The sequence below is a fragment of the Emys orbicularis genome, chromosome 2, assembly GCF_028017835.1.
Source record: "Emys orbicularis isolate rEmyOrb1 chromosome 2, rEmyOrb1.hap1, whole genome shotgun sequence".
NCBI classification, from domain to species: domain Eukaryota; kingdom Metazoa; phylum Chordata; order Testudines; family Emydidae; genus Emys; species Emys orbicularis.
This window is the reverse complement of record NC_088684.1, coordinates 236,568,576-236,583,188: the sequence shown is the minus strand read 5'-3', so window position 1 is coordinate 236,583,188 and position 14,613 is coordinate 236,568,576. Positions and strand designations below refer to the sequence as shown.

The following is a 14,613-nucleotide window of genomic DNA, read 5'->3' as shown; positions in this document are numbered from 1 at the left end:
AGCATCCTCTCCAGCTGTAGGAGTCTCACTGGAAGGGTACTGGCCATAGCGTGGTGTCGTGAGGAAGAGAAAAGGCGCTTAAAGTTGAGAGATACTGGGGAGGAAATGGAGAGCGTCAGAGTAGAAGTCAAGTTGGTTCTGGTGGGGGGGTTTAAATGTTTTACAACAAAAACTCAAATTGATAAACATTAACACGCAGCCTGGCAAAAAGAGAGAACCCCGAGTAGAGATGCTGAGATTTAAATGCCGTATATTGGGTGTACAGGGTTAATGCTCCGTTATAAAACTTTGATTGGGGCTGAAATAATGCTTGTAAAGTGTGTTCTCTGAGGTATTAGCCCTCTCTGTCTAATCTTAGTATGCCACATAATCTTCACATCCCACAACCAACTGTATTTTCATATATCAACTGGAAACATAAAATAAGGAGATCCACAATTAACCTCTCTTTCCTCAAACAAACAAACAAAAAACCCTTCCCACTCCTTTGAAGTTCTTCTGTTGTGCTCTCTTGCACTGTAATGCTGGAGGTTTGGTACTAAACTGTGCACTTCGTTTAAGAAAATTTGTCATTCTACCCCTTGAGGTGCTGTATCTTGCATAAGATACAGTGAAATCCAGCATAATATGACATAATGGCAGCTTGAAATATCTTCCCTTCCTGGCTCCCAATACTAACAATGGGTAGGTTTCCCTCCCTGTTTTGATAACTGCCTAAATTACACAATCAAGAGGTTCAGTAGCATCAGTCATTTCTGCTGTTGCTTAGTGTATTTTCGGCTAACGGAACTTGTTGGCGAAAGCTGAGATCTGTAGTCAGCAGGTAGAATAGCTGGTTTGGTAATGACTAGTTTAGATCCTGAGAAAAGCAATAAATAGCCTTCCTTATTCAGACAAAAGTCTTCTTAACTCCAGTAGTGACCCAGAGCGGATACAGGATTGTCTGAGCTCTTGCATGCGCAAAAGCCAGTATGCCGAGATCTAAAATAAAGTGATTTCCTTGGTGCATCGGAAGTAAAAAAAAGACTTTGCCTTTGTATTTTGTTATAAATTAGATACAGACTCCCCCCCCCCAAATTCTCTTTAGGAATATTGAATATTCTTGATTCAGAATTTGGTAATCTTGGTTATTGGATTGTTGCTATTTTATACTTCCTAGTGATCAGCAGTTAAATAAAAAATTGAAAGTATCAACTAGCTTTACATAAAGAAGACCAAACTAGCAATAATAGTTTTCTTTGCCTACATCTCTGAATGGGCTTATACTGAAAAATGCCATGTAGCATTAAAAAAAGGAGAGAGATAAATGAATGGCAGAATAAATAATTTATGCTAATGAAATTACTGCAATTAGTAGTTCCACAATGACCCTTTTAAAAGCCACAGCTGTTAATGTCAGGAAGTGCTGTCACTGCTGACCTTATCATAAGAGAAAGTGACAAATTGAAAATGCAGGGAAGACCAATCATCAAAGAGGTCTGTTCGGGAACGATTAGAGTTTTCTGAAAAACAGTGTGAATTACAACCAGCTGCTCTCTGGCTCGGCATATCTCCCATGCTGTGCCATTTTGTTAAGCTTGATAACGATAGTTATTTTGCCCCATTGAGACAAGTTGTCTCAGGCCACTTGCAGCTCTACCGGAACCCACTTCTTCCCTCACTGATTTACAAATGAAACTGTTGTTAAAGAGTGCTTTTCAGGACTGCTGAGTAGAGACCTCTCATAAGCATCATGATTGGGTAGGGGCCAGTTACTCCCTAAGAAGGTTGCCCTTGGCTAGGATGAATATCTGTACTGCAATGTTTGTGTGTATAATAGACATTTAAAAGTAAAAGACTGAAACAGATTTCTGCTTGTGACCAAATGTGCATGAAATATCTTTGTTCGTTTCCTTGCTTTAAGAAACACATTTCTGTATTTTATTTTATATTAGCTGGGTTATGCTACCTTTGTTCCAACAAAGGATGTGGAGACTCTTATTTATTGTTTTAAAGACAATTTATTTCAACTTTCCATATATGCAATCGTTCTGTATTTGGTTCCTGCTTCTGATTTCTGTTATCGCAATCACAGATGAAACTGTTTTTTGTTGTTTTTTTTTTAGCTAGCTTTTAAAGCCACAAAATATAATGAGGCTTCTCAGTGAGAAAAATTGTAAGTCTATCTACACCAACCTGATTGTAATATTAATGATGTAGGTTTGAAACGTTTAACTGCATCAGCAACCACTCATGAGCAATTTTCCAAAAGATCTCTAAGCATTATTGACAATGCTTTGGTAAATTATGTGTGACTTTCCTAAGAGTTGGTGTAGCTCATTTAATTCATATTAATTGATTTTTAGGCTTCCCTTGATTAATTGAACTCGGTTCGTCTTGTACAGAATGCAATAAATAATCATTAAAATGAGGGAGATGTGACTCCACAGATTATAAAGTTAAGTACATTAGAAGTCATAGAGGACAAAATGGAAAAATAAAGTTTAACCCAAGAAGTACTTTCCCAGGCTCAAAGTTCTACAGAATATATATGCATATATGCTAGTGACTCTAATATTCTTAGACTTGTATTTTTTTTAAAAAAAAAAGCCCAAAACATTTCTCATAGAAAATGAGCTTTTCATTCCAAGCTTTATCCAGTGAATAGTGCTCCAGATCAAAGCCCCAGGGTAGCATATTTTATCTGTTGGGAATTTTGGAATGACAATAATTTAAAGACATGCACTTGGAACGCTCCTTGTCCTGTCCTTTCCTGTCCTCCCCACTTAATATAAACCGAGTGGATGAAGACAGAGTTTCACTTTTGTCCATATTTTGTGTTTGGCATGGGACTACATGAGTAAATATTATCCCTTTCAAGAGCTTTAAATATGCTTTGCCTGCTTTGATTATCATGTAGTATATTGGAAGAGGTTATACATTCTAAAGGATCATAAAGTAGGATTGTCAAATAAAAACTATAGGAAAGAAGTTATGAAGAAATACTCCATTGGAGTACAATATACATACATCAGCGGCTCTCAAACTGTGGGTCGGGACCACAAAGTGTGTTGCTACCCCATTTTAATGGGGTTGCCAGGGCTAGCTTAGACTTGCTGGGGCCTTGGACCAAAGCCCGAGGGCTTCAGCCCTGGGCATCAAGACTCAGGTTACAGGCCCCCTGCCTGGGGCTCAAGTCCTTGGGCTTTGGCTTTTCCCACCTCCCCCCCACCAGGGGCTCAGGCTGGGTCAGGCTTCAGCCCCCGCCCTCCTGCAGTCCCCTAGTAATTTTTATTGCCCAAAGGGGGTCGAGGTGCAATGAAGTTTGAGAACCCCTGACATACACTAAGCAATGGATTAAATGCCTGACCCAATACTCATTGAAGTCAATAGAAAGACTCCCTTTGACTTCAAATGGCATTAGATTGGGCCCAATCCTGTTCTTTTGAAGTCAATGGTGGTATCACCTATTGACTTCAAGTAGGAACTGGATTGGGGATTATGATATATGTAGGAGTCTGTGGGGATCAGTGGAACCAGAGCAAGACCATCATGCACACTTTTTACTTGACCTGAAAATGATTTTTCAATCAAGAGTTCTAGAAGTGAAATAGCAAATTCCTAGCACATTAACTCTACACTTAATAGTACAATGGTGATTAATTATAGATCTTACCATTTTTAGCCTTCTGTTGGTGTTTTTTAAAAATAACTCAAATCAGGGATGCCGGAATGGGGGAGCGAGGGGGTCATGGCCCTATCACTTTTTACCAGCTGTAAGGGTGAGCAACAGGAGAAGGGGTGGAGAGGAGCGAGTGGGGGATGGGGTCTTGGCGGAGAAGAGGCGGTGCAGGAGCGGGGCCTTGGGGAGAAAGGATGGCGTGAGGGCAGGGGCTCACGGAGAAGGGGCAGAGTGGGGCAGGGCTTCAGGGGGAAGGGGCGGAGTCTTAAATATATGGTGAAATTATACATAGTACTCAACTGCTGTGGCAATGAAAGTCTTGTGAGTACTGAGAGAGAATTATTCTAAATTGTAAAAAGCTGGGGAGATAGTTTGATTATTTGAATTCTTTGTTTAGTGTACTGAAATTGTTATGCTTTTGAAATAGAGTTTGAAAATTATTATTGCTGGCGATCCTTTCTTGGTTGTGCAATCTCTTCTGAGGTATATAACTGTCTTTAACCTTTGAAATATTCCTTTGCCCTGGCATTTAAATTTGTTTCTGTTCCTTCGATGTTTTCAGCCACATGTTCAGGATTCCATTTGCCTTTTTATGGCCTATGCTCACACCAGTGTCAATGAGATGAGTGCAAAATATTATCAGAATGAGAGGCGGTACAATTATACCACTCCAAAAAGTTTCCTGGAGCAAATCTCACTTTATAAGATCCTGCTGGAGAAGAAATACAAGGAGATGTCCAAGCGCATGGAACATCTGGTGAATGGCATTCAGAAGTTAAAAACAACAGCTTCTCAGGTAAATTATCACATATGAGGAAAGACATACTCTTGTCGTTCTCTCTCCTCTAAGGAATGAATATTTTTTCAATCCGCCCCAGGCAAAATTTGGTAATCTTATATTGAAATGTCTCTGCACCTTTTCGGTAGGCTGCTGAGTTCTGGCACTACTGGTTCAGTGCTGTACTAGGTCTTTGAAACTGGATTTTATTTTATGTATTGCCTTTCAAACTCCAGGTACCTGTAGATATCTGTCAAAGAAATGGGTTACTATCTTAACATTTGAGCTAGATTGTGGCTCAAAGTCAGAGCCTACCCTGGAGGGGTGAGAAGGGCTCCAGAAGAAATTTTAAGAGGCTCAGAGCACATACTACAGTAGCAGCAGGGCCACCCTGGGAGAAGGTACAGATATGCTCCTTTCTATGATAGCTGGCTGGCTGATGGGGAAGGGAGGATTAGAGGGGTGAAGCCATCACTTCTTCCCATCTCTTTTTAGGAGGCTAATGCTAGCTAGCTGTAAGCAGTGCCTGTGCTCCCCACCAAACGGACTCGTCTCTGCACAGGGATACCAGGAGTGGGAAAGCTCTTTGGATCCTCTTTTCCCCTCTCAGCCTCAGACACATGCTCCTGGCTGGCAATTTGTTTGCTGAAACTACAAAGTCTCTATGTTTATAGATCTATATAGAACATTTAAACATTCAGTTGCAGTGTTTGCACAGCATTGCAACTTTGTGCTAGTGCATGAGAACCGGGGGGACAGACTTTACTTTTTTCACATTCCCTCAGCTTGGACAATAGGAATAAACAGCCAACATTAAAGACTTTTATTACTGTATTAACAGTCAGCTTTAGGATGCCACATGGTGCTCATGAAACAGTGCCTCAAGAGAGTTAAGTGAGAAGATTCCCAGGGTTCTAACAGAGGCAAAGGTGGGGAGAGGTTGTATAATAGGTTTTTTGTTGGGCTTCAGAATTTCACCTTAACGTTTTCCAGCAAACAAACAGAAGAGCCCTCAGACCTTCTGCTGGCTTTGAGGTTTAAAGCCACTAGTACTGACTTGACACCTGTCTATATCAGGTTATAGTGAATCTCTTCTGATTTGATACAGAATCAGATCATGGCCAACAACCAGATAAAGTGCTTGGATGAGTAAAAAAAACCAAAGAATAATATATATTTAAAGCCCTTCCATTATGCATGGAAAAATACTGTTGGCTATTTTTATGTGGGTGACTAGCATGTCAAGCAATAAATTGCTCTTTCAACAAACAGGTAGCCTTTGTTAAACAAAACCTGATTTTTTTAATGGAAACCCTTCGGCAAATCTCCATTAAAATTAACTATGAAAGGCTTTTCAGAGTGATTAATGAGCATTTTCCAACATGTCCTGTTGCTGCTGTTTATACAGTTGCATCTATGTCAGGGCTCGCAGCACCTTGTTGAGCTGCTTACACATTTGGTTTCAAGAACAACCTTGGTCTCTCAGAAACTGGACAGATCACGGTTTGCGCACATCAGAGGAGCCGTTGAGGTTTTGGTGGGTGTGGTTTGATTGTTTTGTATAATTTGTTAGTTCATTTAGAAAGCAACAAACTTCTCCTCTGAGCCACAGAAATGGGGCTGTAATATGGAAACAAATCATAACAAGTGAAGATGAAAAATAAGGGATGGATACTATTTTGCTTTGAAATGGAACTGAAAACAAAGTTCAAGTACAAGTTATATCCAAGTGTTATACAGCCCCCTTCAGGAAATGTACATGTTCAAGAAGTGTGCTTGATTAATGACTACTCCAAAACATTTCTTCTCTGTTGCACTGTAGGTAGAAGACCTGAAATCCAAACTAGCCTCTCAAGAGGCAGAACTACAACTGAGAAATCAAGATGCTGAAGCTTTGATTACTAAGATAGGGCTTCAGACTGAGAAAGTGAGCCAGGAAAGAGCCATTGCTGATGCAGAGGAGCGAAAGGTCAGTCTCATTCCTCCATTTAGGGTTGTTGAGCTATATTTAACACAAAATAAACCTTTGTAGGTGAACAGTTTTGAACAACTTCCTCTCTAGGGAGCATGAAGTCTAAAGAATTATTATACTTATACATGTAACTGCATTTCAGACCATGATTATCATTTGACCTTTCTTTACATTATGCATTTTCTCAGCCTTTTAGCTCTTTTAATGATATGAAAGAACAATAAATACTGAGCTCATTCAAGCATATAATGGATATGGATCTTCAGAATCAGGCTTATTTGTAATACAGTAATGGTCACAGAGTCTTCTCTGAGAACTTTAGGTTTCTAAAGGCTTTGTGGTTTTAGTTAAATTGAACAACTCAATTGATATCAAAGTCCATTCCATTGCCTTACACTTATTTCCAAATTTTGAATCTTAAAATCCTTCTATGGGATGTATAAGTAGGGTGACCATATGTCCTGTTTTGGCCAGGACAGTCTCTCTCTCTCTTTTTTTTTTTTTTTTAAGTCCTGTCCGAGCCGTCCCGACTTTTTTGGGAAAAGTGGGCATTTGTCCTGTTTACTCTTGCCAACTGATCAAATTTGCAAGAGCAAATGGGAAAAATGCCCACCTTTGTCAAAAAAGTGTGAGCAGCGATGCCAGCCCCGTGTAGGGCTCTGATGGGGGGCAGGCAGGGCTCGAGTGAGCAGCGACACGAGCCCCAGCCCCAGATGGGGGGGGGAGGGGAGTTGGGCGAGCAGCTCATGCCAGCCCCATGCACCAGGGTGGGGGGCGCTCGGACTAGCCCCACGCAGTGTCCCGTTTTCCCTTTCGGAAATATGGTCACCCTATGTGTAAGCAGTTCAGAATCTGCATTATTTTTCTCTGCTCTGCTCAGCATATGGAATTATCTATCAATTTTATTATTAAAAAGATAGAGAAACTAGACTCAAATTCAGGGTTTTATCCTGAACCAAAACGTTTAAACCACTAAATGAAGCATCCTATTTTTGCACTAAAAATACAGTGAATATATCTTTATACTATAGTAGCCATTGATCTATTTCAGTACCCTAATGGACTTCTGCAAGCTTGGCATTTTGCTATGAAAACTGATGTAGCAAGTCTATGTAGCAAGAACTATGATTCTATGATACAAGGGTTACTATTAGGTGTACTTTATTTTTTTTAATGCAAATTTTTTAGCCTCATTCTGCTTTCATTAAAGATGGTGTTTTTTTGTTTTGCCACTGATACAAATAGAAACTGTATCAGACCCTTTTTGTATCTCTCCGGCTTATGCTAATTATGGACTTTAACCTTTGCAAATCAAATTTTATACAAGAATTTAAAAGATTTGCCATAAATGTTTAAAATCAAATTAGTGTCATTAAACTTGCACAGGTTGGATTGCTCAGGAGAAGCTCCCAATTTTTTCAACCACCTTTCAGTGGACTTTTTATTACATCTGTTCTGCATGTTCCTGATAGATTTAGGATTGAGGAATGTCCTTAATACAATTCAAATTACTTCATTAAGCAATTAGGTACAACACTTAGTGTGATTATCATGGGATAATCATGGGATTATCATGGGATAATCACACCCCAGGCCATTTTTTTCGGGCATGAGGCTATGCCTCGAGCCTATAACAATTACCACATTCCCTTTAGTTGTCTTATTGCTCTTCTAAAATGTTTTAATTGGGATGAAGGTATCTGTGTGTGTGTTACACTAATCCCAAGATATTTTAAAAAGCTGCAGATGGTCTATAAAGATTAATCTGCACCTGTAATTTTTTTTATAAAAAGTGATAAGCAAATGAGAATTCAAGCAGTTTATAAATATTTTTCAAACCATGGAATGTTGGCAATTGGTCACACTTATTTTAATTACTTTAGTTTAAAACCTTTAGAGTGGGGAAGTGTGACAGGGTCCCTGGTGTGCAGCCTGGCCTGTGGAACCACTGAGCCTCTCCAAACCCACCAACCTGATGTATCCCTCACATTTTGATGCTGATGTCAAGCTACAAACATCTAATAGGCACTGAACTTACACAGACATCTACAGGCAGGGACACACCTGTGATACATGAATGATCTCTCAGCCACTCATGAACTATCAATAGGGAGGCTCCAGCCAATTCCCTCCAGCTCCCCATCCTGGCATCCCAGAACTGTACCATCTTGCACTGGGTCAGAACCCTCGCCAGTGCAAATTCATTACCTAGTTTGCCACTCCTTTGTGGAAAAGTGGACATGCACCAGCCTTTGTAACCTGAGCAGATTTCCCAAGCACTTTAGACAACTCACTGATAAGGATAAAACATCAAAATGAGTTTATTAACTACAGAAAGATAGATTTTAAGGATTATAAAGGTCAGAGATAAACTAAACGTTTAGGATTAAGGTAATTAAGCAAGTGTTAAATCAAACAGCTTTGACAGATGATACAACCAGGTTACAGTTCCTCTATACACAGACTGGACTCTCTTTCTAGCCTGGGACCAGATTTCCCCAGTTCAAAGCCTTTGCCTTCCAGATGAGTTTCCAGGTGTTCACATGGGGAGGGGCGAAGAGAGGCCAAGTGATGATGTCACTTCCGCTCTTTTTTTATTTTCTTCCAGTTTGCTGGAAAGATCCTTGCTGTTATGATGGGATCAGGCACTCCCCATTGGTCAAGCAGTCTCCATTTCATACGTGACTTCTCTAAGGAGTCTCTGGGACAGTGGATTCTTTTCTTTATGGGTGTTGAGCTATTAACGCTGTATGGCTACTCCTTGTTGTAACTGAAAGGCTGGTTTTGGGTGTTCCCAACCTCACAACATATTTCAGTAACAATACTTCATAACATCACTTACAATGACAGTACATACAATCCAATGGGATATTAATGTTCAACAGATAAAGACTTTTAAAACGATACCTCAGAAGGTATATTTTGTACAAAACACCATAAACATATCACCATGGTGAATATGGGGATTCCAGGGTGCTACTGGTATAGAATATCACAGGAAGCTAATGGTGTAGGGATTTTGTAAGTTTTAAAGCATTTACTAGATGCATGCTGCCTTTAGAGATGCCCTGCCTATAGAGGAGAGGGGAGGGATGGGGTGGTCGGATCACATTAGAATCATCCAGAGAGGAAGGACGAGTCTGGATGGGACCAGACCCATGGTGTAAGCTGGAGTTTGTACAGGAGTCAAGAGAGTCTGCTTATAGGTATCACTTCTTTTGAGCTTGTAAACAGTGGCAGCAGCACTGCAGCTACTCTGTGGGCAGCTGCAGTCACTCTACCACATCAGAGTAGCTGTACAGCTATAAATGCATTGTGATATATCTTGCTTTCTAATAAGGAACCTGCCCCCTTCAGAGCAGAAAACAACACTGTCACACTAGTACAGAGTAGTATAGGTATTGTGGATGCTGGAATTACATTGGGTAAGCATGGGGAGTGAGGCTGGAACCACTCTGGCTCCCCCCTCCAACTAGAACAATGCTTTTTGTTTGAGTGCTGCACTTGGGTCATCATGATCACTAGTCCAACTACTTTTTACGTGTGATTGTACATTTTATTTCCAGCTTTCCCAGCAATTCAGATATTGCTTAGGAGCTCTTATCTGTAGGAACTTCTGCCCTGAACTGGACCACCAAAATGTTGGAGATCAGTATTAAGTCTACCTCCACTTGGAGTAGTGGATTGATTGAAATCACCTTTCTGTCTCCCATTCCCTTACTTTTTTCTTTAAAAAAAAAAATATATATATATATATGTATAGCTTCTTAGCTGCCTCTAGCCACCAAGAAGCAAAGAGTAATAGCACAATAAACAAGAACAAAGAAGAGAAAATGAGGGAAATCAGAAAATGGAAATAAAACTAAAGAATAAGCTTGTGTGATATTTTAATTGTCTGTTCTGTTTAATGGAAAGTACTGCATCATATTTGAACCACTGCATGGTACTGTTTATGATGCAGGAGAATTCAGTTGGTACATGTTCTTACCATTTTTAAATGGTGCTACATATGTTGTATGCAGCCTTGTTGTAGTCATGTAGGTCCCTGGATATTAGAGAGACAAAGTGGGTGGGGTAATATCATTTATTGGACCAATTTATTGAAGAGCTCTGTGCACCTCAAAAGCTTGTCTCTCTCACGAACAGAAGCTGGTCCAATAAAAGATATTACCTCACCCACCTTGTCTCACCACAGCTGTCGGGCTGATCTGCTGACTTGTATCTTCCCATATTAGTGCAGCTTGTCTAACACAGAATTTGTATTTTTTCCCATGTACAGTAGTATCAGTATCTTAGGCTAGCAGGCTTGCAGCACATGGAGAGAAAGTGTGAACAAAGGAAGAGCTGAAAACTATACACAGTACTTAATTTTAAAGTACGCTTTGTCTGTGATGCAAACCGATGAATGCTGGGAAATTCAACCTATAACTGTCACCAACTCAATCCTGAACTCATGTTGTTTTGGAGGTGGGGAAAGGCAGGAGGGACTGTTAAGCTTCACTTTGAGTTTCCTGGTTTAGCAACATGTCACTTAATCCGAGTTTATTCCTAGTTTGTTGTTTTCCTGGGTTTCGTATGTGTGTATATATGTATTATAAATACACACACACACACACACACACACACACACACACACACACACACACACACACGGCTGCCAGCCCAGATTATTGTACAAACAACTACTGTAGCTAGGACATTATCTATTCATAGTAAAAGTTCTTGTGGAGACTTTTTACTGCCAATGTACTGTAGCATCTATCCAAATATTAATATCCCAATCACTGTAATATTTTTCTTTCTCTGTAATTAGACTTTATTCAAGCAAGACCAAACAGGAAATGTGTGCGTGAGAAGCTATTTCACATGAGTTGTGAGGTACAAGGATAAAGACCAAACTAAGTACAACTGACTTCAGCCCCAGGCAGCATATCCTTAAAAAATAAGCACAATAACCTCCCAAATATGCAATTGTAAGTGATGCCGAAATCCTGTACTAAGGGCTTGTCTATATGAGAAATTTGCACTGATATAACCCAAATTGGTTTTTAAACTGATATGTTCAACCATTGCACAAGGATGTGTGAATGCTCTTATTTCAGTTTTAAGAGTGGCTTAATTTGGTTTAGGTTAAGCCTTTCCTAATAGACTTCAGACAAACTGATATAAAACTCTCTTAAACCAAAATAAGAGTGCTCACAAGGAAGCTGTATTGATTTAACCATATCTGTTTAAATTCCCACCTGAAATTGAACCAGGGCAAATACTAGGGGAGCCCATTGTACTGTGTCAGGTTACTCATGGGGTCTCCGTAGAATCCCTGGATATGGCAGCGGAGACCATCAGTAAGTGTCAGAACAAGAGAAGTCTCACCTATATAGTAGTCAAGACATAAAATGGGACAACCCTATAGCTAGAGCGAGAGAAGCTGTGCTGCCCAGCTACACAGAGACTTCTGGGAGAGAAGCCTGCAGGCACTGCCCAGATGGCTATGTCTACACTACCGCGATAAGTCGACGTATGCTACGCAACTTACGTTGAGTTACCGCGGGGGGTTGGTGGGAGAAAATTTCCCATAGACTTACCTTACTCTTCTTGTTGGGGGTAGAGTACAGGGGTGGACTGGAGAGCGATCTGCAGTCGATTTGGTGGGTCTTTACTAGACCTGCTAAATCGACCGCTGGTGGATCGATCTCAGAGCGTCGATCCCGGCTGTAGTGTGGACCTGCCCTTAGAGACTGAGCTTCCTGTTCCCCGACCAAACCTGCAGAGGCAGGATCCCTACTGCTGCAGCAGCTGGTGTGGGAGCTAAGAGAGTGAGAAGATCTGGTGTGCTGCTGGGGAGCAGGGGGAATCCTGATATCACAGGGGTAACTTGGAATATCCCTCTGCTACTCCCAAGGAACGATGGGGCCTGCTGAAATTCTAAGAGCTAGCTGCATCAAAGGGCCCCAGCTAAACCAGGATTCCCAGCCAACAACTCACCTACACCGGGTTATCTACTCAAGGACCTGGATTCTCCAAGAAGCTTAAAATGTATTTTGAGGGATCAGAATAGCTTAGTGTGGAAGAATCTGACAGGTTCAGACTTGGATGAAGCCAGACTGTATGAGATCAGACCGGTGGAGTAACCCTGAGCCTGTAGGGAGCCAAGACAGACCTCTTATCGGCCAGGTCTCAAATAATTCAACTCACATATTAGGTGTCCGATAGTCAAGCAGGAGTTCTGTGGTCACCGGGGAGACACTGAGGTGGTACTTGTGCAAGTGACTGTCCCACAGCATCTAGAAGGGAAAGTTACTGGTGACCTGGGCTATTTTTGATGGTCATATTTGTTTCTGAAATTTGTTCTTTGCTCTGGGGTAGGTTCTCGGGGCACTCAGGACTGTGAGTCACCTTGTTGCCACCTGCCTGCGGTGCAAGGAAGCCTTGCCTGTGCCAGCAGGGTTAACACCCTGACACAATCAGCCTGTCAGCTGCTCAAACACTCTCTTCTAAGCTACACCAGCCCTGACAGTTGAAAATAGCTGCACCCCAGGCCCCAAGTCCCTTCAAAGTGTCCCCCTGTGATGTTCAGCCCCTGATCACTGAATGCCCACAGAAATCCCAGATCCTCCATTTCCAAAGGAATGGTGTACCCTAGTTTTGCCTTAGAACACCGCTCCTGCATCACATGCAGCATTTAAGTTCAGTTATAATAAATCAAAGAGAAATTTATTTAAGAAAAAAAGAGATTCAAATAAAAACCAGGGGGAACAAACAGTTACATACAAAACAAAACCATAAAACATGAACTAGGGCCTACACTTATTAACAGTTACCTTTCCTAGCTAATAAAGCAGATTCCCACCCCCAAAGTTCAGTCTTTTGTAGCACTCACTAGCCCCAAGGAGCCAGGACCCAACCTTTCATGAAGCATTTCTGCTCCTCAGAGAATGGATCTAGAGTATCTTTCTCCATCCTGTTCATATATTGAATCAGTCTGTTGTCTTTATTCACAGACAGGGTGACCCCCTTGCTGTCATATCCTTCCTTTCCACTTCCAGATGGTTTCAATGTTTATAGTTTATCTTTGACGGTTTTCTATTGGCTTCTTTGGATTGTTGCAATGGAGGACAATAAAGCAACGCATTACATATTTGGCTAGCCTGTGCGGGGTGACAACACCCTCCAACTTGAATGGGCCTCCACCGAGACATACGCTTCTCTGGTGACTCATTTTCACGCCATACCATAAGAGCATAATTTTCAATATAGTTACATTACTCCTTAAATATCACAATGGTTATGAGTATCAATAAGATACACACTTTCAGTAGAGATCTCACATGCTACCTTTTATGGATAAATACCATGAAAGCAATGTATTGGGTATAGTGAGTTTGTCAGGACTGAGACAGGAGTTTCAGTGAACCCTTTGCCAGTTGGCACCAATGGCATTTCTGTGTCACAGTATGGCCAGGCCTCTCCTACCCTCTCTCCAAACTCTCCACTTTCCATCATGCAAACCGAGCAGAAGCTCAGCACTCCTTGCTTATCTATCACCACCCCAGTTTTAAATCCCCAATTTCAGGGGGCAGCAGTGAGCAAAATTACCCTTTTCAACCAGCCCCCAATCTATTCTTCTTCTACGGAATGACAGTTTTTCAGAGATCATTTCCCTGAATCAGTCCCCTCCCTCTATTCCCCTCTTCTCCCACATGGCAGAGCTGGTCAAACTGATTAGATAGGCCATGAGGTGCTCCTATGTCTAAGGAGACTGTATCATGAGGCAAAGACTAGGAGCTCTCCCACAGTCGCTCGCAGCTCAGGGGCCGTCACTTGGCCAGGCAAAGGGACTCAGACAGGACAATATTTAAGACCTCTGGGCTTACCCAGCACCAGCCAAGACTCTTCCAGAGAAACCTCTGCAAGGTTCTTGGGACTACACAAATCAGACCATCCTCACTGATCAAGAACCATTCAGGCTGGCTCTTTGGAACTTCCAGGATCCCCTGAGAAAGGAGCACAACAATTTGATGCCTCTTCTATATATAAATGGGCAAGGAGTGTAGTCCTTGCTCTCTACACAACAGAAAGAATATGGGGAAACCACACAGGCACAACTGGATTCTAAATAATGGTATTTATTAACTGTATACAAATACACAAGACTTCTCTAGCTACCTATGTACGCTGTTGCTCTACCAGGCTTCCGAATGT

General features: G+C 41.3%; 1 protein-coding gene across 1 annotated transcript in view; it reads left to right on the top strand.

Moving 5' to 3' along the window:
• Nucleotides 1–14,613, top strand: part of DNAH11 (dynein axonemal heavy chain 11) — a 274,673-nt gene that overhangs the window by 165,755 nt on the left and 94,305 nt on the right. Inside the window, exons 56-57 of the mRNA XM_065398425.1 lie at nucleotides 4,224–4,457; nucleotides 6,262–6,408. Of these exons, the coding sequence (XP_065254497.1) occupies nucleotides 4,224–4,457; nucleotides 6,262–6,408 (381 nt within the window). The remainder of the gene's footprint in view (nucleotides 1–4,223; nucleotides 4,458–6,261; nucleotides 6,409–14,613) is intronic.